This window comes from Sturnus vulgaris, chromosome 20 (assembly GCF_052056855.1).
Source record: "Sturnus vulgaris isolate bStuVul1 chromosome 20, bStuVul1.hap1, whole genome shotgun sequence".
Classification (NCBI taxonomy): Eukaryota; Metazoa; Chordata; class Aves; order Passeriformes; family Sturnidae; genus Sturnus; species Sturnus vulgaris.
The window spans coordinates 10,245,680-10,269,427 of NC_142262.1; the positions used below are offsets into that span (position 1 = coordinate 10,245,680).

At 50.2% G+C, this 23,748-nt stretch overlaps 1 protein-coding gene across 1 annotated transcript in view; it reads left to right on the forward strand.

Moving 5' to 3' along the window:
- The window catches only part of LOC106859514 (dynein axonemal heavy chain 9), a 69,543-nt gene that overhangs the window by 44,022 nt on the left and 1,773 nt on the right, over window positions 1–23,748 (forward strand). Inside the window, exons 31-40 of the mRNA XM_088176819.1 lie at window positions 3,839–4,004; window positions 5,015–5,117; window positions 6,055–6,294; window positions 9,074–9,235; window positions 9,488–9,684; window positions 12,903–13,065; window positions 14,428–14,551; window positions 17,098–17,240; window positions 18,352–18,513; window positions 19,731–19,964. Of these exons, the coding sequence (XP_088032945.1) occupies window positions 3,839–4,004; window positions 5,015–5,117; window positions 6,055–6,294; window positions 9,074–9,235; window positions 9,488–9,684; window positions 12,903–13,065; window positions 14,428–14,551; window positions 17,098–17,240; window positions 18,352–18,513; window positions 19,731–19,964 (1,694 nt within the window). The remainder of the gene's footprint in view (window positions 1–3,838; window positions 4,005–5,014; window positions 5,118–6,054; window positions 6,295–9,073; window positions 9,236–9,487; window positions 9,685–12,902; window positions 13,066–14,427; window positions 14,552–17,097; window positions 17,241–18,351; window positions 18,514–19,730; window positions 19,965–23,748) is intronic.

The following is a 23,748-nucleotide window of genomic DNA, read 5'->3' on the forward strand; positions in this document are numbered from 1 at the left end:
CTTCCCCACTGCTCATTTTTTAGTTAATTTGTCCCTTTTTGTGGAGTTTGTCAGTTGGCTGCTTTTTTTCCTTCCCCAGCAGGTGCCTCTTTAGATTTGTAAAATGAGAATCCAAAGCAGTTTGGGATTTTAGTTTTTATTTACTTTAGAAAGAGCCAACCTGAAAGCCAGAAATTCTTAGTCAAGGTGCCTGTGGGACAGAGATTTTTAAGGTGCAGAGCTGCACTCTTCAGGACAAGCACAGGGATGTGGTCCAAACAATCTTTGTGGACCTGTAGCTTACAGATTTTCATGTGCATAGGGGTTAAATGGAGCTAGACTCTCTCTGTGCCCAAACCTGGGCACAGTTTGGGGATTTTCTTTGGTGTATTGTCACCAAATCCCACTCTCTGTGTAGCCTGGACCTCTGGTGTGCTGCTCCATGCCCTCCTGGAACTCTGCTCCTCCATCAGCTGCATCCCCGCCCTCGTTCCCCACCTTCTCACTCTGGATCTGCCTTGAGAAAATGACAATAAATGTTGGTTTTTTGGGCTTGGGTATTTTTCCCCTTGGCCATCAGGGTGGAGAGGAGCCACACTTACCAAGTCTGGCATGCAGGGGCTGATGGGGACGTGTCAGGAGCCCAGAGCAGGGACCCTTCAGGATTATTGTAGGATAAGCTTTGAATTAAAATGCAACTTCCACAAACATGTCACTTCATCCCCAGTAATTGCATTTCACTATGATGAATCTCCTGCATCCTTGTTTAACCTCGAAAAGGGCTGATTTTATATGTTAATTAAGGCCTAATTAAATTTAAATTAAATGCTTATTTGAAACACTTAATTTGACTTGCTACCAGAAATTTCAAATATCATGGTTTTATTGAAGGGGGAGAGAGACTCCTCTGAGGAAAAATCTATCATTTTTCTAAGCACAGTTCATGGCTTTGTGCAGAAGTGTCTGTGACAAGAAAACTGTTGAATTCTTAGTGGGTAACCAGGCTGTCTGCAGGGCACACAAGCAGGAAACAAATGGGGTTTCAAAAGATTTGTGGTCTGAAAAAAAACAGAATATAAATTTTCCCTAATAACTTTTGCCCTTGATAAGGAATGGCTGAAGTGTGTATTTGCAAAAAATTTTTTATTGAAACTCCCAGTTGTCCCTAATTACAAAGGACTGCTCCTTGCCTTGCTGCTGCTTACAGGACTGGTGATAACCCCAGACTGTGTGAGTGAAACAAATTCTGCTTCCATCTCCAGGGAGCACCTGGGAGTGAGGATGAGCTCCAAGAAAAAATCAGGAATGAAAATCAGGCAGGAAAATCATCCCAGGACCCAGAAAAGCTGCTCCTGTTTGCTTTGCCCTTTCCTGAGTGGCTTGGTTTGAAAAGACAGGTGTCTGCTAAGGAAGGCAGGACCCTCTTTTGAAATGGAAAATGTAAACATACTCCCTCCAAATTATCATAATTGTGAAATTAAGGGGAAAAGGTATGGGAATAGGAATAACAGTTCTTTACTAGGAAATAAAAATGCAGTAATAAAAAATAAATTAAAACAAAAAAACAAAAAAACAACAACAAAAAAAAAAAACCAACAAAAAAAATGACAACCAAAAGAACCACCAAACATTGACAGAGTCAGGATACAACCTGGTCAGGGTGTTGTTGCAGTCCCATTCCATGGTGGCTGCATCCTCCTGCAGTGACAGATGTGGTTCTGCTGGAGCAGGGCTCCTGCACAAGGTGCAGTTTTCCTCCAAAGCTGCAGGGATGATGTGCAAGGCTCTGGTTTTCCTCTGGGATCCAGTGGGAAAAGGCTGCTCTGCTGTTCCAAATCTCCCCTTTGATCTGGGTAGGAAATGCTCGGCTCCTGCCCTGGGTGGAGCATCTCCCCATGGGATGATGGAATTTGATCAGCCCTGCCCTGGGACTGCATGGCCATGAACAGGAGAGATCTCCTGGAGGGAGGATGGGCTGTGGGCAAGATAAAGAACACTGCAACAGCTGGGTGAACAGCTGGGATAGAACACACACTGCTGGGCACAGCCTGTACTGCAGCCTGAGACACTGAGGCAGTACAGAGTGCTCAGGCCACAGTGAAATAAATCAATAACCTATAAAACATTTTGTGCAGCAGTGTGGGCTGATTTGCATTAAATATCACTCCAGCATTGTAAATATTCCCAATATTCTACAGTCTACAGCAGTGCATAACCTCAGCCTTCTGCTGAAACAAATGTGAATTTTCCAGAGCTTCCAAATGAGAAGTTTTCTCTCCATGCTATCCCTTACTCATGCAGGATTCTGCTTAAAACTCGGTGGGAATGGGGCAGTGTTGGAAATGAGTCTTGTTGGGTTATCTGGCGGTTTGGGTGATGCTGGGGAGGGGATCAGGGAACGTGGAGGTGTTTGGGGCTGTTCAGTCTGGTGAAGGGACTCAGAGACTGCCTGAGATTGGAAAAGATCTCCCAACCCATCGAGTCACCCTGTGCCCCATCCCCACCTTGTCCCCAGCCCAGAGCTCTGAGTGCCACCTCCAGCAATTCCTTGGGCACCTCCAGGGATGGGCACTCCAAACCTCCCTGGGCATTTCCAATCCCTGACCTCCCTTTCCATGGGGAAATTCCTGCTGCTGTCCCCCCTGAGCCTGCCCTGGCCCAGCCTGAGGCCGTTCCCTCTCCTCCTGTCCCTGTTCCCTGGAGCACAGCCCGACCCCCCCGGCTGTCCCCTCCTGTCAGGGACTTGTGCAGAGCCACAAGTTCCCCCTGAGCCTCCTTTTCTCCAGCCTGAGCTCCTTCCCAGCTCCCTCAGCCCCTCCTTGCTCAGCTTCGTTGCTCTTCTTTGGACTCAGAGGCTCCAGGATGAGCTCAGAGCCCCTTCCAGGGCCTGAAGGGGCTCCAAGAGAGCTGGAGAGGGACTGGGGACAAGGGATGGAGGGACAGGACACAGGGAATGGTTCCCACTGCCAGAGGGCAGGGCTGGATGGGATATTGGGCAGGAATTGTTCCCTGTGAGGGTGGGCAGGCCCTGGCACAGGGTGCCCAGAGCAGCTGTGGCTGCCCCTGGATCCCTGGCAGTGCCCAAGGCCAGGTTGGACACTGGGGCTGGGAGCAGCCTGGGACAGTGGGAGGTGTCCCTGCCATGGCAGGGGGTTGGAATAAATTGGTCTTTAAGGTCCCTTCCAACCCAAACCATTCTGTGATTCTCTCTGGTGCATTTTAATATGTAATATTATTTTGATCATTTGAAAGTTATCCAGGCTCTAAAACCACCCTTTTCCTTTATCTGAAAGATGTAAAAAATGCGCTTTTTTTCACAAAATCAGCTCCTGGGCTTTATGCTCCAGCACCTCCTTAGCTCCATCCCAGTGCCATGCCACTGCTGTCCATGCTTGGGGACACAGGCAGCAGAGGAGACTCACTGTGCAGTGCTAGGGATCAGGATAATAGCAAATTATCAGTTAAAACAAATATGCAGGAGGGATGCAAAAGGCTTTATCTTGCATGACAAGCTGGTGTTTGCTCTGCAGCAGACCTGGCTTGTAGCAGGCACAGTTTGCTGTGCTTTGTTTGCGAGGAAGCATCGAAAACTTTGTGATTTGGGTGGAGTCGGACCGAAAATCTGCCCAAGGTGCCTTGCAGGGCTCCCAGTCACAGCCTGGGTACAGCCACCATCCTGCCAGCCCCAGACAGGGCCCCTGGCCTGGGAACAAGGGACAACCTGCCAGGACCAGCCCTTCCTTCCTAAAAAGCCACAGACATCTCAGGTGGAGCTGGGAGGGCTGGGGCTCCCTGGAGCTGCTCCCAGCAGGCACAGGCTGGGCTGGGCAGTCATTCCCGGTCACTCCTGCCCCTACAGGTGTGCTGGAGAAGCCTCTGGACAAAAAGGCTGGCAGGAACTACGGCCCCCCAGGCAGCAAGAGGCTGGTGTTCTTCATCGATGACCTGAACATGCCGCGGGTGGACGCGTACGGCACCGTGCAGCCCCACACCCTGCTCAGGCAGCACCTGGACTATGGCCACTGGTACGGGGCTGCTGGGCTGGGCTGCCACCTCTTAGTCCACTCTGGTGTTGGGAGCGGGGTTTGGGATGAGTGCAGAGCTCTTCCCATCCCGTGTTGGAGCTGGCTGGGAGGCTCTGGGTGAGGAGAGCTCCGTGCACCCTGGGGTGTCCCATGTCCCCACGGACATTCCCTGCACTGCTGAGCAGGGAGGGAGGCCATGGACTGCCCCTGCTGTGAGATCCTGGTGCTGTTTGCAGTCAGGCAGCAGCAAACAGTTGTTTTCCAGGCAGAGGTAATCTGTAGGAAAACCAGGAGCAGTGTTTTGGAAGGAGATTGAGTGTTTTACACTGCAGCCAGTGGGACAGGAATACTCACAGTTCTCCCACGGGAAAAACAAGGCAGAGACACGGAGACATTCCCAGTCTCCTCAGCTGTGTGTGCGCCCAGACTTGAACAAAATCTTCCCAACCATGGGGACAGTGGGGTGGAAGCAGAAATTCAGGGCTGTGGGTGTTGGGGAGGTTGGGCAAAGAGGGGGATGTGTGGGAGCAATGCCACGTGGGGGACACACGGTGTGCCACCTGTCCCCTCCCAGGCAGGTCCTGGCTCCCTGCCCTGCTCTCAGCAGGTGTTGTGCCCTCAGTGCCCGGGGTGCTGAGGAGGGGCAGGGGCACAGCTCTGGTGACCCAGGGGCTCTGCTGCACCCCAGCCCTGCCAGCAGCCCCCATCCTTTCCTGCAGCCTGCCTGCCCCACCCCAGGCTGGCTGGACCAGAGTCACTGCTGTGATTCCCCACAATTTCCCTGCCAGTGCTGGCTCTGATGGAAATGTCAGCTCCAGCATTTCCCCCAGGAGCAGGGCCCTGTGTGCTGGGCCATGTGCAGCCATGCAGCATCTCAGGCCCCTGGAGAGGGGCAGAATGTGACCCCCTGAAGCCTCAAGGGTCCTGGCAGCCCTCAGACACACTCCAGGGACAGCAGAGGTGGCTCCCCTGGCTGTGCTCAGTGGCTGTGGCTTTTGCTGTGCCCCAAGGTACGACAGGAGCAGGCTGTCCCTGAAGGAGATCAGCAATGTGCAGTTCGTGTCCTGCATGAACCCGACTGCTGGGAGCTTCACCATCAACCCTCGGCTCCAGGTAAAGCCCTGCTCCATGGCCTGGGTTTTTGGGTGGATTGTTCAGGCTCAGGGCTCAGGACAACCTGGAGCAGATGCTGCTGTTGTTCAATCAGTGGAAACAGCATGGGTCTGTGAAGTGACTGTAATTCCTGATGGAGGCAGCAGACTTGCTGCCTTTCTCTCTTCTTTGTGTTTCCTCTTGTTTTGCTGCTCAGTGGGAGGAAAAAATCACAAGTTCCCAGATAGCTGGACATCCACTCTCAGGAAAACTACTGGTTCAGACAGGCAGATTTTGTCTTCCTCTAGCTGGTATTCACTGTTGGATCACAGTTCTTGAAAATCTTTTGGTGGCCAGGCAATGGAACTCTGATGAGAAACAGTCACCAAGTCTGGATGTGTTCAAAATTGAGTGGATGTGGCACTCCACAGAGTATGGTTTGGGATCTGTTCAAAGGTTGGACTTGATGCTCTCAGAGATCTTTTCTAACCTCAGCCATTCTATGTTCTCTTCCTCTGCAAGTTCCCAATCACCAAAGGGTCTTCTGGGAGGTGGCACCTCCCAGGGGCTGCTCCTACCAGAGACAGGCCTGGGCTTCACCAGGGTCTGTGGGACCTTCAGACCTTTCAGCTCTTCAATGGACTGAGCTTTCCCCGTGAAATGCCACTGAAAATCCCTTGTTCAGCCAGCAGAAGGTGTCACCTGCCAGCTGTCCTCTGCTGGGAAATTGGAAGGGGGACATTGTTCTGGTGGACTTCAAGTCATGGGATCATAGAGCATCCCAGGTTGGAAGGGACCTCGAAGGATCATCTGGGCCAACCTATCAGGATAGGGAATTGGGAATAGGTATTGGGAAGTGGAGCCCAGCTGAGATTGTTCAGTGCTGTGTCCAGGCACTGACCTGGCAGATGTTTTCCCATCTCTCTGATCTTTCCATGTCTCACTTTCTCTTCCTCAGCGTCACTTCTGTGTCTTCGCTCTCTCCAACCCTGACCAGGACTCCTTGTCCAGGATCTACAGCACCATCCTAGGGCAGCACCTGGCCAGTGGGAATTTCTCAGAGGCTGTGCAGAAATCAGCCCAGCAGCTCATTGCCCTGGCCCTGGGGCTGCATAGGAAGGTGGCTGCCACTTTCCTGCCAACAGCTGTCAAGTTCCACTACATTTTCAACCTCAGAGACTTTGCCAATATTTTCCAGGTAAGTGCAGCTCCTGTGCTGTGGCATTTGGATTTTGTCCTGATGTCACAGGCAGCTGAGGTCCCTCTGGCCCTTGGTGAGCCAAACACAGTGTCCCAGTCACTGGTGACACAGCGTGGGTGTCCCTGAGCTAAGGGCTGGCCTTGGGCCATTCCCTGACTGGTTTTGAATGGATTCCAGAGCCATCACCCATGACTATGGGGAAGATCAGTCTAAGGCTTATTTACTTCCCAGAATCCTGTGGCCAATGGGGAGGGATGCACAGTTCCAGAAGGAGGTGCAGGTTTTGAGGGGTTTGAAGTGTCCTCTGGCTGCAAAAAGGACAAACTGGGGAGAGCTCTGTGCTCCTGACCTCGGCCCTTCACGCAGTGGCTGTTGTGAGTGTGATGGAGCTGGGCTTGTCTTGGTGAGTCCCACCCCACTGGTGTGAGTGTGGGGGTCCGTGGCACCACCCCACCACCCAGGGAAGCCCTCCTGCGTGGGGCAGCTGTGGATGCTCTGTGGGCTGCTGCTGGCCCTGAGAGAGGACAGCAGGGACTGGTTCAGCTGCTCTGCCAGAGCCAGGACAGCTTGGTGGCTGTACCAGCACGCCCTCTCAGGTGCTCAGCATTGCACATGCACATGTAAAGAGCTGATAAATCAATCCAAACCAGCTTTGATTCTACCACTGAAACTGAATTACCAACCACTGTGCCAAAGCGAAGTTGTTCAGCTTTAGAAATGTTGTCTTCCATCCTCGGTGAGATTTTGTTTTTCTGTTTTCTTCAGCAGTCTCATGCTTTGAAGCAGCAGGTGTTACTGCTCAGAGAGGCTTTCAGAGTTTCAAATTAATAAAATTTGATCAATTCCTCAGCAGCCAAAACGAGGGTCAGCACCTTAGCCTGTTCTAAACCCCCAGCTGGTAATTTGTCACTGTCCTTGTTAACATGTGTTTCACAAAGGGGGTGTGTGGAAGTTCAGTGCCTTGTGCCTGCCCATCAGACAGGGCTGAAGGAGTGACAGTCAGGGAACCTGGGACCAGGACTTTGAACAAGTGAATAACTCCACTGTGTCAGGGAGGAGTCAGGCCTGTCGTTGTGCTCAGGTGAACATCAGCAGCAGGGATGGGAGATGTGGGTCATGTTAAACCCTGCCTTCCACTTAATCTGGGCTTGGGGAGGCACGGAGAGAACAGAAGCATTGCAGTGGGAGCCTTTAATTTGATCTGCTGAGTGTGCCAGCGTTGGGGGGTAACAGAAAACCTCCTGCCAGATCCCAGCTCTGGGCCAGAGGGAATGCTCCTCATTCTCCCTTCAAGGGATTCTCCATGCTCTTTTTCTGTTTGTTTCTTTTTAATGTTGGCCGCACCTCCATCCCAGATGCAGTGACCCACAGCTATGTGTCCCTTCTGCTTTTGGGGTGTGGGGGTCTTTAGATTCAGTCCCTTTAGAGGGATTGAGTTATTTTGAATTCTGTTTTAATCAGTTTGGCATCTGATGTGTTTCTGCTTCCTCTCTTTGAGTTGTCAGTTTTTCTCACCATTTTTTTCTTCTGGAATAAATAAAATAATTTGACAGCTGTAATGACAGATGTGAAACCCAAACAATCTGAGCCATGGACCAGTGAGCTGAGAGGGCCTACTTTACATTGCTTTCAATGCATTTAATATTTAATGTATAAATAATTAGATGTTAGGAATAAAAGCTGTCTATTTAATTCATACCATTGAAAACCCTGTGTGCTGTTAATAGGCTTAGTATAGGCGACACCTCTTTGAAATATAATTCTTTTATGCATTTTAATAGAGTTCATGGTAAACATACTGTGCTAAGCAGACAGCAACTGATATTTCCTGCAGGCAGAATGCACCTAATTAGAATTAATTGATTAAAAGAAAAAATAGCCACCAGTAACATTTCCAAACCATTTTTTTCCCTTCTTGACAAAGCACCCATGGCATGGGAATGGGATGGGAGAGCCACATGTCTGGGCTGGTGCCTGGCTCTGCAGGGTCCCACCTGCTGAGAGCAGGGGAGGCTGGTGGGGGATTCAAATGGATATAATGAGTGTAAACCTTCCAAAGAATGTGGGAAACAGCCATTGCCAGGGCTGGGGGCAGCAGGGTGAGGGAGGGAGGTGATTCTGCCCCTCTGTGCTGCTTGGTCAGACCTCACCTGAAGCACTTGTCCAGCTCGGGGGCCCCAGCACCAGGAAGGTGCAACAGAGGAAGGACCTGGAGCTGCTGGGGGGAGTCCAGAGGGGCACCAGGATGATCAGAGGGATGGAGCAGCTCTGCTCTGAAGAAAGGCTGGGAGAATTGGGGTTGTTCAGCCTGAGGATTGCTCTGAAGTGACCTCCCTGTGGCCTTCAGTGCCTGAAGGGGCTCCAAGAGAGCTGGAGAGGGACTGGGGACAAGGCATGGAGGGACAGGACACAGGGAATGGTTCCCACTGCCAGAGGGCAGGGCTGGATGGGATATTGGGCAGGAATTGTTCCCTGGGAGGGTGGGCAGGGCTGGCACAGGGTGCCCAGAGCAGCTGTGGCTGCCCCTGGATCCCTGGCAGTGCCCAAGGCCAGGTTGGACACTGGGGCTTGGAGCAGCCTGGGACAGTGGGAGGTGTCCCTGCCATGGCAGGGGGGGCACAGGGTGGGCTTTAAGTTCCCTTCCAACCCAAGCCCTTCTGGGTTGAGGAGCAGTTTTGGGAGTTTTGGATTAACAAAGGAGCTGTTCGCTGTGGTGTTTGGGATGGGGTTGCTGTAAGGGTCCAGCCTGGCATTCCTGACCCTTTGCTCTCCACAGGGCCTTCTGTTCTCTACCCCTGAATGTCTGAAGCAGCCCCAGGACCTGGTGAAGCTCTACCTGCACGAGTCCAACCGGGTGTACCGGGATAGGATGGTGGAAGAAATGGATTGTGATACTTTTGATAAAATGCAGCGGGAGATGGTGAAGAAATGCTACAATGTAAGTGCTGAGGTCTGATGGGGTCCAATTGTCATGACAACAGAACAGAATGGTTTTATTGGAAGGGAAATCAGTACTGGGGGTTTTCCTTTCCCACTCTTTCTCTCCTGTGCCTCTTTCCCCTTTTCCAACATGCGGGTGCAGCTGTGTGGACACAAAAAGGCTGGAACACCATAGATCCCCTGGCAGAGGGCTCAGAGCTGCAGTGGCTTTTCCTGTATTTGTTCTATACTATTTCCTTCTGTTTTACAGGACATTGATGACACTTTAGAGCAGGCCAAACACATGAATATTTATTGCCATTTTGCCAAAGGCCTCGGGGAACCTGGCTATAGGCCAGTTCCAAGCTGGGAGGAGCTGAACCAGATCCTGGTGGAAGCCTTGGACAGCTACAACGAAGTCAATGCTGCCATGAACCTGGTGCTGTTTGAGGATGCCATGGGCCACGTGTAAGGGGCTTTTCTGCCTTTATGTCCCCATCATTTGTCTGTGCAGATGGTTTTGTGGAGTTTCCTGGAGGATGTAGGAATATGGATCCATGGGCTGAGGCAAATAATTTGTAGTTCTACAGGGCCAAGTGTGAGGTCCTGCCCTAGGGGCACAATGACCCCATGGAATGCTCCAGGCTGGGACACAGGGGATGGGAAGCTGCTTGGGAAAAGGCCCTGGGGGTGCTGGTGACAGTGACTGGACATGAGCCAGGTGTGCCCAGGTGGGCAAGAGGCCAGTGGCACCTGGGCTGTGGCAGCAGGGCCAGGGCAGTGCCCATCCCCTGTGCTGGCACTGCTGGGGCACCTCCAGTGCTGGGGACAGCTCTGGGACACTCAGGACAGGAGGGACATGGAGGGGCTGGAGCGTGTCCAGGGCAGGGAATGGAGCTGGGAAGGGTCTGGAGCAGCTGAGGGAGCTGGGAAGGGGCTCAGGCTGGAGAAAAGGAGGCTCAGGGGGAACTTGTGGCTCTGCACAAGTCCCTGACAGGAGGGGACAGCCGGGGGGGTCGGGCTGTGCTCCAGGGAACAGGGACAGGAGGAGAGGGAACAAGCTCAAGTTGCAGTAGGCAAGGATTAGATTGAATATTAGGGAATATTTCTTCACTGAAAGGGCTGTCCAGCCCTGGCACAGGGAGGTTTGGAGTCCTCATCCCTGGAAATGTTCAAAAACCATGTGGCTAGCACACCTGGGGACAGGGTTTAATGGTGAACACGGTGGACTGTTGGACTTGATTTTTTCCAGCCCTAAGGATGGAACACGATTCTGTGAGAATCACAGCTGGGAGCTGGAGGAGAGCCAAAGCTTCACCTGCCCAGGTGTTATGTCCAGCACAAACAGTTTCAAACTGGTGTTTAGAGGGAATGTCCCAAACTCTGGGGCTTCCAGCCAGAGGCTCTGCATGCTGGTGGTGTTTTGGCCTGGTTTCTGCCATGAAATCTTTGGCCCTTGGAGCTCTGCATAAAGATTTATCAGGTGTGACAACATTCAGGTGCTTTTTTGTCTTCTCTTGCCAGCCAGGACAGAACTGGTTGTATTGGGGTTTCCCCAAATGCTGACTGCTGGTTTAGAGCCACATTTACACAGGCCCTTAGTGGGATTTTCCTCTGTATAAAGTAAGATTATGTGCATTCAGGCTACTGCTTTTAAACGATGGTGGCATTTAAACTGCTTTGATCCTTTGGAAAACCTGCTGGCATGGAGATGCCTGGAGGTGCAGATGGATTCCAGTTGGAAATTTGACATGTGGGACTATATGAAAATAAGCCTCCTGCTGATTATTATGAAGCTGTTTACATGCTCTGGGGGGACCTCCAGCTCTCACACAGAGCCTGGGGGAATCCCAGCAGAGTCACTTGTGGGTGCAGAGCTGCCCTTAGGTGGCTTCAGGAGATGGAGCTACCCTGGCAAGCAGAGTTTGAACCGATTTTGTACAGAAACCTGGTCCCAGGAGGGGCAGATTTGGGGCTCTAAGCTGGAAGGAAGCCCCTGGCCTGCTGCACACCAGGGTGGATGGTTTCAATTCTCACTGGACCTGGTAGCCTGTTAAATGTATCTGTACATATACAGGAGTAGCATTTACACATATATATGTATATATACACACAAAAATTAATCTGTTCCAAGTGCTCCCAACCTGTGTTGTTGACCACTGGGCTGGGCAGATTTTCCCTGACAGTCTGGGCATTCCCTCCTCCATCCATGGGTGCCATGAAATCTGCTGTCCATGAGTATTTCTGCTTGCACTACCTGCAGAATGGTAACAGCAATATTGACCCCGTGCTTCTCTTGCACTTTACATAAATTGGGAATTGCAATTGGAATTTAAAAAACATGGCACTGCCCCTCCAGTTCATACCAAGAATAATGAGGGAAGCAAGATTTGAGCATCCAGCACAACTTCACAATTTCACTGGAGCTCAGTGAATCTCATACATTGCATTTGGAAATTGCATTTGGCTGAAATACACAACTTCTTCCATCTCAAACAGCTTCTGAATGTCAGCTTGAATTTGCTGAGGGTTTTCAATTGGGAGAAAAAAAGAAGGAAAAAAGACATTTGATGACTTAATGTATGTAGGGCCATGGGGGATACCTGTCAGTCACCTCATCCAGAGCTGTGTCACAGCACGGAGCCCTGGGCAGCACATCAAGGCAGGGACTGTGGGCAGAGCTGGCCTGGGGAATTCAGAGCACGAGTGCTAAAGCTCTCCTCACAGACTAGATTGCTTTTATGGAAATAATTTCACAGAAATTGTTAAATTATAAAATTATAAAAAAATCGGTCAGAGTCTGTGCATAGATTATAAAATACTGGAGTTGTAATAAAACAGGGCCATGTTTCTTACAGTCTTAAATTAAAAATAATTAGATTAATTTAGGAGAATAGTGAAGGGAACTGAATAAAGAAATGAGGCTCGTGTTTCAGAGCCAGGACAGTGAGAGTTCCACAGCTGGGATCCTCTGGAGCCCCCCTCACCTCGTGGGGAACACGTGGGGGTCAGCATTTGCTTAAAGAGAACAGAAGGGAGGCAGCCAGAGTTCACCCCAGGACTCTCAGGTGAGCAGACCTGAGAAACACCAGCAAGTTCATTGTAAGAGTGGGAAAATCTCACACTTCTGTAGTGGTGGTGTGGATAAAAGGAATAGAGATTGTTTTCCAGGCAGGTTTGTGCCATTCCAGCCAGGTGTGAATGTGCTGTAATGCTCAGCAGGGCTCCTCACCTGTGCAGGAATCCCAGAAGCCTTGACAAGAGAGGGGGGTCAGAGCCTTGGGGCCAGAGCCTCTCCTGCCTGGGGAGGGGGGTCAGAGCCTTGAATTTTGCTCTCAGTTTTTGCTTGTCAATGTAATGTCCTTTTCCCCTTGTGCTCCCTGCAAGGACACCCAGGCCTTCACTTAGACATTGTTCTGTCCAGCAGGACTTGGCAGGTGTAAAAAAAAAAAAGGGCACATTTTGAATTGCCACCAAACTTGGAGGTTTTTTTTTTCCATCAGCACCATCCTCTGGACAGGTCTCAGCAGAGAAGGGCATCGATTGCTGCCACATCTCCGAGACTGACACTCCTCGTCCCGCTCAGAACACAATTTCTCAGTGAATAAAATACCTATTGAAAAGCAGTGGGCAGAGGAATCGGGAAATGCTGTTATTAATGGCAGGTTTTGTGTGCTCCTCTCCAGCTGCCGCATCAGCCGCATCCTGGAGGCGCCGCGGGGCCACGCGCTGCTGGTGGGAGTGGGAGGCAGTGGCAAACAGAGCCTGACCCGCCTGGCAGCTTTCCTCAGCAACCTCGAGGTCTTCCAGATCACCCTGAGGAAAGGCTATGGCATCCCTGACCTCAAGGTGAGGGATTTGGAGGGCTGAGGTGGAGGGGAAGGAGATAAAGAGCAGAATTTGTCCTCAAGGGTTGTTGTGTGTTGAGAAACAGAACGGAGGAGGATGGCCCTGAGCCAGGTGTGCCCAGGTAGGCAAGAGGCAAAGGCCACCTGGGCTGTGGCAGCAGGGCCAGGGCAGTGCCCATCCCCTGTGCTGGCACTGCTGGGGCACCTCCAGTGCTGGGACAGCTCTGGGACACTCAGGACAGGAGGGACATGGAGGGGCTGGAGCGTGTCCAGGGCAGGGAATGGAGCTGGGAAGGGTCTGGAGCAGCTGAGGGAGCTGGGAAGGGGCTCAGGCTGGAGAAAAGGAGGCTCAGGGGGAACTTGTGGCTCTGCACAAGTCCCTGACAGGAGGGGACAGCCGGGGGGGTCGGGCTGTGCTCCAGGGAACAGGGACAGGAGGAGAGGGAACGGCAGTTTAGGTTGAATATTAGGGAATATTTCTTCACTGAAAGGGCTTCCCAGCCTGGCACATCTGCCCAGGGAGGTGAAGTAGCCACCCCTGGAGGGATTTAAAAGCCATGTGGATGTGGCACCTGGGGGCATGGTTTAGTGGTGGCCCTGGCCACTCTGGGGGAGCAGCTGGATATGATGTCTTTAGAGGGCTCTTCTAACAGAAATGATTCTGTGATCCTGAGATACTGAAACACCTCAGACATGACATGGTGCTGTGGAGAGGATTAAATGCCTTGCTGGAGTGTGTCTGCACAGGGCTGCAGCCAGACCTGGTGGCTCCTGGCAGTGCTCTGAGCTGGCCAGGCCTGAAAACATCCCAGCCCAGCCCTGAGTGCCAGCCCTCGGCTGTGCTGATGTTCTCAGCAGCTGGGAAGGTTTTGAATGATCCCATTTCTATGTCTGGCCCGTGCTCTGCAGCATGCAGGGTAAGCCCTCCTGATTTCCTGTCTCAATACAAACAGATGGGACTCAGTTTCTTCTTCCAGAAAAGCCAGTCTTTAATGTTACAGCCCATTTTTAAACAGTTTTCAAGACCTCGTGTATAACTCTAACTGGTTTATAACTTTCTTGCCATTCAATTCATTGGTTAGCAAATGGCATTTTACATGTCCATCAAATCTCTCTGTTTCTAGATTGTTTACATATTTTCTTCACTGATTCTCATGGGACAGATTTCTTGTTTTTACAGGTGTGAATGGTTCTGTTACCAGAATGGATTGTTGTGCTAGCTGACTTTTATTCTTATGATTTTTTCACATGAGAAGTTACAAGCTAACTGTTATCTTAGCTAGAGTAGGAGAGCCTAAATCATATTTTATAAGGCCTTTCTTTTATAATATCTCTACTTGCATGCAACAATTTCCCACTGCAGGCAGACCTGGCCAGCCTGTACCTGAAGGCTGGGCTGAAGAGTGTGGGCTCTGTGTTCCTGCTGAGTGATGCACAGCTGGCTGATGAGCAGTTCCTGGTGCTGGTCAACGACTTCCTGGCATCAGGTACAGCCCTCGTGCTCTGCTTTCCCTCTCCCCCAGTGCAGTTTTGCTCCTGGTAGCACCTGGAATTCTGGAATAGACAAAGGGCAATGATGAAATGAGCTGGAAGTTACACAGGTTGAGCTCTGGAGTAAAAGCTGTGCTGAGGCCTGCCTGGGCAGGGACACTCCATCAGCTGGGTGATTTCTTGTCTTTTCCTATTGTCTTGTACCCATTTTTCCATATGCCATGGGATTCTGCACATAGTTGTTAAGGGATGTGTCTGTTGGGGTATTGCAGCTGGGGACAGAGCCAAACGAATGGATCACTAGGTGAGGAGTCTCACCTGTGGATCTCATGCACTCACCTCAGAAATGAAGTTTGTTTCTGGATACAAGATTTGACTGGAGTATCTGAGCTGGAGCGTGAAGCAATGCCATGGGGTGACCATATCAGTGTGTGTCACCTGGCTGCTTATCTGATTCCAGCCTTTTCCCTGTTGTTTTTCCAGATGCATTTAGGTTTTTGAGGTACAGTCATGTCCCCAGCAGTGCTCTGTTTCCCTGCAGAACAGGGAACAGGTGTGTGTAGATGAGCATCCCTGTGCCAGGTGTGCTGCAGTTCCTGGGCACTGGGGGGTGCAGGCTGTGTCACCAGGACCATGAGAGGACACCTGGAGTGAGCACATCCCCATTTTCCAGGCAGATCCCTGCCACTGTGTACTAGTTTGAAAACAAAACGGTGAGAGACTCCAAGTCAGAAGTACACTTTAATAGGAAAGAAAGAGAAAAAATAGTACAAAAGAAAAGCACTGCCAGAGTCAGAATACAACCTGACACTCTGCTAGTTAGGGTGGTGGCAGCAGTCCAGATGAAGTGATCTTGTTGAAGCAGTGATCCTGTAGAAAGGTCTGGTAGCTCTTGTCCCCTGGAAACCAGTGGGTAAGGGCTGCCTTGGTGTTCCAGATCTCAGATTTTATCTGGGTAGGAAATGCTTGGCTCCTCCCCCTGGCTGGAGCATCTCCCAATGGGATGATGGAATTTTATCAGCCCTGCCCTGGGACTGCATGGCCATGAACAGGAGAGATCTCCTGGAGGGAGGATGGGCTGTGGGGAAGATAAAGAACACTGCCCCAGCTGGGTTAACACATGGCCCATTAACAGAGGATATCTCCCCCAGAGATCAGGATCACTGCCCAACATGGGTTAACAGCTGGTGACAGGATCCATCCTTTTGGGCACATCTTTACATTGTAACCCAGGCCACACTGCCTGCCTGCCACTTTTTGCCTTGTTTGTGAGTTGAGTGGGGAAGGCACCAGCTGGGTCAGGTCCCTCCAGGGATAGGAAGAGGTGAGGAATGAGCAGCACAACTCTTTGTGAGTAGCTCCAGAGGTGACGTGTGGCTATAAATTGGTGGCTAGATGGCTTCAGCAGAAAGAAGCTCTGAAGCTCTTCCATCTGAATCAGCTGTGATGGTTTTGTAATCAGGAGCAAGGACAGAGATTGTTGTAGATTGTGGAGAGGAGCTCCCACCAACTCCTACACCTGGTGTAGATGCACAAACATCTGATGATTGAAGGTGAATCTCAGGAGAGAGCTGAGATTCTTCAGCCTGGAGAAGAGAAGCTCTGGGGAGACCTTAGAGACTCTTCCAGTGCCTAAAGGAGCTCCAAGAGAGCTGCACAGGGACTGGGGATGAGGAAGCAAGAACAGGACGAGACAATCCTTCTCTGTGAGGGTGGGCAGGCCCTGGCACAGGGTGCCCAGAGCAGCTGTGGCTGCCCCTGGATCCCTGGCAGTGCCCAAGGCCAGGTTGGACATTGGGGCTGGAGCAGCCTGGGACAGTGGGAGGTGTTTTTCTCAGTTGTTACACTTGTCACCATCTAGAACAAAAGATACTTTTAATCCTTTTAATGAATGAGCAGATTTCTGATTAGTGTATTTCCCTAAGTGATTAGTGCTTGTATTGAAAGTATCTGGCTCAACAATGATGATTTTAATCAAATCAGAAGCCAGAAAGGAAGTGAGTATGTGATAAATCAAGGAAACACTAAAAACAATATTTGGTTGGGTGCATTTTTGGCAATCAGCTGCTTAACTATTAACTTTTAAAAGCTTTTACAGGATTTCGAACTTCTAATGGTCTGGGAGTTATTTGGCCACTGCTGGAAATGGCCCTGAATAGTTGCAAAAATTTTACATGTAATTAATGCATTTCCAAAACTACAACAATTTCAAAGTATATATGGGGTATTAGGGATTTGAATATTTCTTTTGTAATCTAATTAGACTGGAGAAAAAGATAGGATTTTCTCTACTTTGACTCTATTCTATGTCCCCTTCCCTTGTGTTTTATAAGGAAGTTTGCTCTCACAGGTGTTTATTTTGCAGCAGGATGACTTTCTGTGCCCCTTTGCTGTTTCTGGAGCCCAGGGGCACCTGGTGCAGGGGTTTTACCTGAGGAGGGGACTTCCCTGAGCCCCTGAAGTGGGAGGCAGCAGCTTCCCTTTGCTCTGAGACTACAGCAACGTCCAGAGCTGTAAACCCCAAGGTGCCCTCTCCTCCTAGGGGAAATCCCAGATCTCTTCCCTGATGATGAAGTGGAAAACATCACCAGCAGTGTGAGGGGTGAGGTCAGAGCCCGGGGGCTGGTGGATTCCAGGGAGAATTGCTGGAGGTTTTTCATCGAGCGAGTTCGACGGCTGCTGAAGGTGAGATGGAGCACGAGAGGTTGGTGCTGAATGATTTTTTTGCCTTTTTCATTTTATATATTCTCTGTGTTCTTTACACACATATTCGTGGCCTATTATTGTATTAGTAGCTAGTTCCAGTACTTTTCCATACCTTTTTCCTAGCCAGAAAGACAAAATTCCAGAGCTCCAAGCCCCACGGGGTACAAGGCCTTTATCCTATCTTGGTTCTTTCTGGGAACCAAGGCCAAAAGAACAGTTCTTTAAGACATATTTTCATAAACACAGTTTAGCTTCCAGCTGTGAGGAGAGGATTTACAGAGGGTTGAACTGGGGGAAATTACTTCACCTCTTATGTCTCTAATTGGTAATTTTTGTCAAATATGCTAATTTGCTAATTTATCAAACTCTCTTCCAACCCAATGATTCTGTCTGTGTGTGCTATCAAAAAGCAGTTAAAAGGGATTACAAATTGTACTATATTGAAAACATTGTAATCAATAATAACTTGTAACAGTTAATATATAAATGTGAAAGCCAATTATTATACTGAGATTGATAACATCCACACCTTATATTCCCTCAGCTGGTGGGATGGGCTCCATGGGTTGGGATGGGATCCATGGGTTGGGATGGGATCCATGGGATGGGATGGGATCCATGGGATGGGATGGGATCCATGGGTTGGGATCCATGGGTTGGGATCCATGGGATGGGATGGGATCCATGGGATGGGATGGGATCCATGGGTTGGGATGGGATCCATGGGTTGGGATCCATGGGATGGGATGGGATCCATGGGATGGGATGGGATGGGATGGGATGGGATGGGATGGGATGGGATGGGATGGGATGGGATGGGATGGGATGGGATGGGATGGGATGGGATGGGATCCATGGGTTGGGATGAGAACCCAGGGATGGGATGGGATCCATGGATTGGGATGGGATGGGATGGGATGGGATGGGATGGGATGGGATGGGATGGGATGGGATGGGATGGGATCCATGGCATGGGATGGCATGGGATCCATGGCATGGGATAGGATGGGGAGGGGTCAGTGGAACCCAAGGTGGGCTGCAGGGGCAGATGCTGCTCTCCCTGCTCCTCAGTGCCCTGCTGTGCTCTCAGGTCGTGCTGTGCCTGTCCCCCGTGGGCCCCAGGCTGCGGCTCTGCAGCCGCCGTTTCCCAGCCCTGGCGGGCTGCAGCACCATGGACTGCTTCCAGCCATGGCCCCGGCAGGCCCTGGAGTCCGTGAGCCGCCGCTTCCTGCGGGACATGGACACCCTGCAGGTGAGCAGCCAGCACACCTCCTGCTGGGGACCCTGGGGACACGGCTGGCCACGGGCAGGGGTGGCCCCGTATCTCTCACACCATTGCAGGGAGGGTTGGGTGCCCTCCAACACATCCAGGGCAATGGTGGCTGTCCAGAGGGGCACCACTGCCAGCACTGAAGTGCATGAAATTCAGCTAAACCATCACTGAGGCACATACCACATTTTTGTGGAGAGGGCTATGGAGCTTGGCAGCAGAGCCACGGGCACCACACTCCTGTGTCACTGGCAGCTGAGGCTGTCACTGGGAGCTGAGGCTGTGTCCCTGGGAGCTGAGGCTGTCCCTGGGAGCTGAGGCTGTGTCTCTGGGAGCTGAGGCTGTCCCTGGGAGCTGAGGCTGTGTCCCTGGGAGCTGAGGCTGTGTCCCTGGGAGCTGAGTCTGTCCCTGGGAGCTGAGTCTGTCCCTGGGAGCTGAGGCTGTCCCTGGGAGCTGAGGCTGTCCCTGGGAGCTGAGGCTGTGTCTCTGGGAGCTGAGGCTGTCTCTGGGAGCTGAGGCTGTCACTGGGAGCTGAGGCTGTGTCTCTGGGAGCTGAGGCTGTCTCTGGGAGCTGAGGCTGTCACTGGGAGCTGAGGCTGTGTCCCTGGGAGCTGAGGAGGTGCCACTGGGAGCTCATTTGTTACTGGGACCTGAGGGCACTGCCAGGAAAAGATGGCTCTGCCAGCATAAGGACAACTCCAAACCTGCAGAAAATAACCTGCTGCTCTTCCCACTTTGTGTCGGAGCTTCTGGAAATCTCAAGGGCAAAAATAGGTCAAGTTCTCCGTGATGACAATCTGCTACTAGAATAGAGATTCGTTTCTGTTTATTTCGTTTTTCCAGGCAGGATTTAGGAAGAATAAAGCCTACAATGTTTCCTTTTAGGAATGTGCACTTTTCCCATTTGTACAGGAGAAAAGCAAAAATTTATACTTTAAAGGGCTGTTATTTTGTAGAGAAATTGTGTGGAATAAGATAATGTGTGAGATATAAAGATATAAAAAAGAGGTATAAAGTACATGAGCAACAAAGTTATTTTAGAGATAACAGTGAAAAGGGATCAGCTTGGCTGTTACACCCTGGATTGTGCTTCAGCAGAATGAAAAGTTAGCAAATTCCTTTATATTCAGCACAGGCCTGTGTTATATATAGTTTTCTATTTAAAACAGTTTCTCCTCATCTTGCCATCTTACCTTTAGGATTCAGTCAAGGATTCAATAAGCAAATTCATGGCCCACGTCCACATCAGTGTCAATGAGATGTCCCGGCTGTACCTCAGCAACGAGCACCGCTACAACTACACCACCCCCAAGTCCTTCCTGGAGCACATCAAACTCTACCAGAGCCTGCTGCTGGAAAAGGACAAGGATTTAAAGGCCAAAATGGAGCGGCTGGAGAACGGCCTGGAGAAGCTCAAGAGCACTTCTGCACAGGTAAGGACTCCTTGAGGTTGGTTTTCCTCGGTTTTTTTGTCTGGTTTGAGAGCGAACTTTACAGGGAAGAAATTTGTGCTGGATCTTGGCTCTAGTCTGTCTTGAGCTGGGTTTCTGCAGGAGCAGAAGTGATGCTCTGCACAGGAAAGGAGAATGGAGAGGTGTGTGTCCAGTCTCTGCTGTTTGTGAGGTAAGTGAAATATTTCAAAAAGTAAAATGAGATTGGGATCCAGCTGATCTGCCATCCTCTTTTAATGGTTTAATTTCAGCTGCTGTGACAAAACAGCTTAGAAAATACAGAGCAGTCAGTGAATTTTGGAGTTGCATCCAGGAAATCTACAATAACTTCAGCAAGAGTCTTTCAAACTAAATAGTGCATGCTGTTAAAATGGAACTGCTGTTCATTTTTCCTTCCATTATGCTATCCATCTTTTAGGAAAGCTAATACATGTCTGAAATGCACATCAGTTATCCCAAAATCCCCCTGCTGAAGACTCCCCCTGGCACACTCCTCTGGCAGTGACTAGAAGTTGTTCTGGGTGTTTCCCAAACCTCTGTGCAGTGACACCTGCATCTGTTGCTACACTCCCATTTTGTTCTCCATTTCATATTCTATTAACTTTTACAAATGTTTGCTTACAAAGCTTCTACAGTGGTAAATGAGGCTCTCCTGAAGCTGCTCAGGGGAATGCAGGTGGTTGATGAGAAGGAAGGACTGGCAGGTCCATCCCCTTCCACACATCTGCTCTGGGGAGTGCTGGGGGCATCAATCACGTCTGTCACGCCCCAGGGGACACACACCTGCCTGGAGGTGATGGATGGGCTGGCCTGGGGCTTCTCAGAGCTGATATCTCCATCTCCATCTCCCTTTAAAAAGGCACTGCCACGTCCCTGTGCAGGTTTCAGCATCTCCTTTGTGGGGAAGGGGTAGCAGAGAGCACTGGTGGCATCCACCAGAGCCACGAGGCTGTGCCCTCATTGCCCAGCACACCTCAGCTCACCTCATCACTGAAACTACAGGAAAAACAAAAACCCTCCAACAGCGTTTTTAGTGTTAGAGAATCAAGGCATTATTATATTCTGGCCGGGATATGCAACAGAAATCATTTCATCCACACATAGCCTGGGTGTGCAGAGAAAATCATTTCATGACACTTGAATTTTACCAGGTTTTTCACAAATTATACAGCCAAAACCCATGGAAATTCATTGGTTCAATGTTCATTGGTTCCAAGTTGCAGAATTCTTGGTATTTGGTTTCCTGTTGGTTACAGATCTCTTCCCCTCCAATGCTAATTAGGTTCTCCTTATTTCTCTTTTCCCAGACCATGCCAGGGGTGATGTTTGGAGCTGCTGGTCATTGATGATTATAATCTTTTGTGCACCTTCTGTGCTATTCCCAGTCTGTTGAGATGTTAAGGTCCATCAGGCCTTGCCTGGTGGAACAATGCCCTGGAAGGAAACTTAAATTCCCTTCCCCGGGGACAAAGGTGGACAAACCTGACTGAAGTTATAAAATTCAACATTTTAAATTGGGTATATTTTCCAACAACCTCACCTCACCCATGCAGGCAATAGTTCTGATGGACCTGTGGGATGCTGCTGTTTTTTCAGGATTCCCCAGTGGTGGATAAGATGGATTAGGTTTAATTTTTTTGGGAGCAGCTAATATGAAATGAATCTTTTGAAAACAAGTCCCTGTGTCTGTTGTGACACATGGGAACCCTTCTGTATCCTTCATGCTTCTCTTCAGTGGGTGCTGTGTGGGCAGGGTTCTCTGATGAGCCACAAAGCAGTGGGGGAGGACTTGGAGGCAATGGGAAGGATGGGAAAAATCAATCACAAGAAGGATGAAAGAGAACAGTGTTGGTGTCTGGTTGCAGTGAGGGGCTGGGCTGAGAGGTGCCTCCATGTGCAGGTAATTAAGATGCAGAAAGTGAGGACAAATATGTCAAATTCAAGTCTAAAATTAGCACTGGGGACCTAAAATTAAACACCTAAATTACCAGATGTGCGCAATAGTCAGAACTGCTGTTGATTTGAAACCAGATTTATCAGTATTGGAAATCATACCAGCATCTGCAATCTTCAGCATGGGTTTAGAAGGCTGAACTTTACATTCACCCATGGTGAATTCATACTTGGCCTTGGGGCTGAGGAGGTGAAGACTCCTCTCTCTCACTCAGATGTGTCATCTGCAGGTTGTGCCTGGGAGTGATGGGCTGGGGGGTGTTTTCAAAGTAAAGGTGGAGGATTTTGATGCCTGGGTATCACCTGGCTGTGCTCTGGTGTTCATCTCTGCCATTCTCCAGGGTCCATGGCAAGTTAGGGGTGAGGTTGGTGTGTTTCTGTAGGCTCACAGTGGCCTCAGCATGAAGAGCTGTCATATCAGGAGCTGCAGATATTTTTTACTTTGCTGTTCCCATTTCAAAATAACCTCTCTGCCTCCTTTTGCTGTGGTTCCCTCTACTCCTTTTTTTTTTTCTTTCCTTTGGAGATTTGGACACCTTGATGCTGTTGACCAACTTTCCTCCTTCAGCAATGTTTTACAACCATTTCTCCCTGTGGACAGCAGCATCCTCAGCACTCAAGGAAGCTGAAGCCTCCTTCCTATTAGGACATAATGGATTGGGAAGATGTGTGGGATGAGTCATTTGTTTTTCAGAGTGCTGTGTGCCACCCGGAGGTCAGCACCCATTGCTGAGTAATTCTGAGGATGGCTGTGGTTAATATTGCATCACTGGATTCCAGATTCGAGCCTGGCTGGCACTATCAATTAATCGCTGACCTTTTGATGTATTTTGTGTTCTTGAAACAAGGCAGGGACAATCAGATAAAATGAGTCTTCTGGGAGCCTGCCCTCCAGGTTTTCTTCTCTTTAATATTTTTTCTCATGCTGTTCTGGTGGTAGGCAAGGGCTTCTCCCTTCCTTTCCCTGATGAAGTCACAGCACATTACCCTTGAATTTCTCATTTGCTTTGCTCTTTCCCTTTCCACCTCACATTACTAATTGCTTATCAGATTGTTCTGCACTCTGGAAGCTGCTCACAGGTTTCTCAGAGAATCACAGAATTCTTTGGGTTGGAAGGGAGTTTAAAGATCATCCTTTTCCACCCCCTGCCATGGGGGACACCTTTCCACTGTCCCAGGCTGCTCCAACCCCAGTGTCCAACCTGGCCTTGGGCACTGCCAGGGATCCAGGGACAGCCACAGCTGCTCTGGGCACCCTGTGCCAGGGCCTGCCCACCCTCAAAGGAAAGGATTTATTCCTGATAGCCAACCTAACCCTGCCCTCCTTCAGTTTGAACCCATTCCCCCTTGTCCTGTCACTGCAAGCCCTTGCAGACGCTCCTTCTCCAGCATTCTTGCTTTTTAAAAATCCTGACAAAGTCATTTCCCCTTCCATTGCTGTGTGTGCTTAGCAGGGCATTGTCTGCTCCCCAGGGCTGAGCTTACACCTGCTCTTTGTGCTGCTGTTGAGTGCCTGTGGATTTTAATCCCCTGCTTGTTTTGTCCTGGCCGTGTAAACCCCTGGAGCTCCCATCTGTGTGTGTATCCAGCACACAAAGGCTGATTTCTGGGCAGAAGGTCACAGCCATATCAGCCATCAGCAGAGCCCACTTCAATTTCCTGCAGCCCCCAGAGACTTGGAGCAGAACAAGGAGCTGCTGCTGGGTTTGTCACATGCAGGGATTATGTGCTCATGTGAGCTTGGATTTACAGCTGTGCCTTTGTCCTGGTGAGAGCAGTCCCACAGAGCCAGGCTGCAGGGGATGCTGATGGA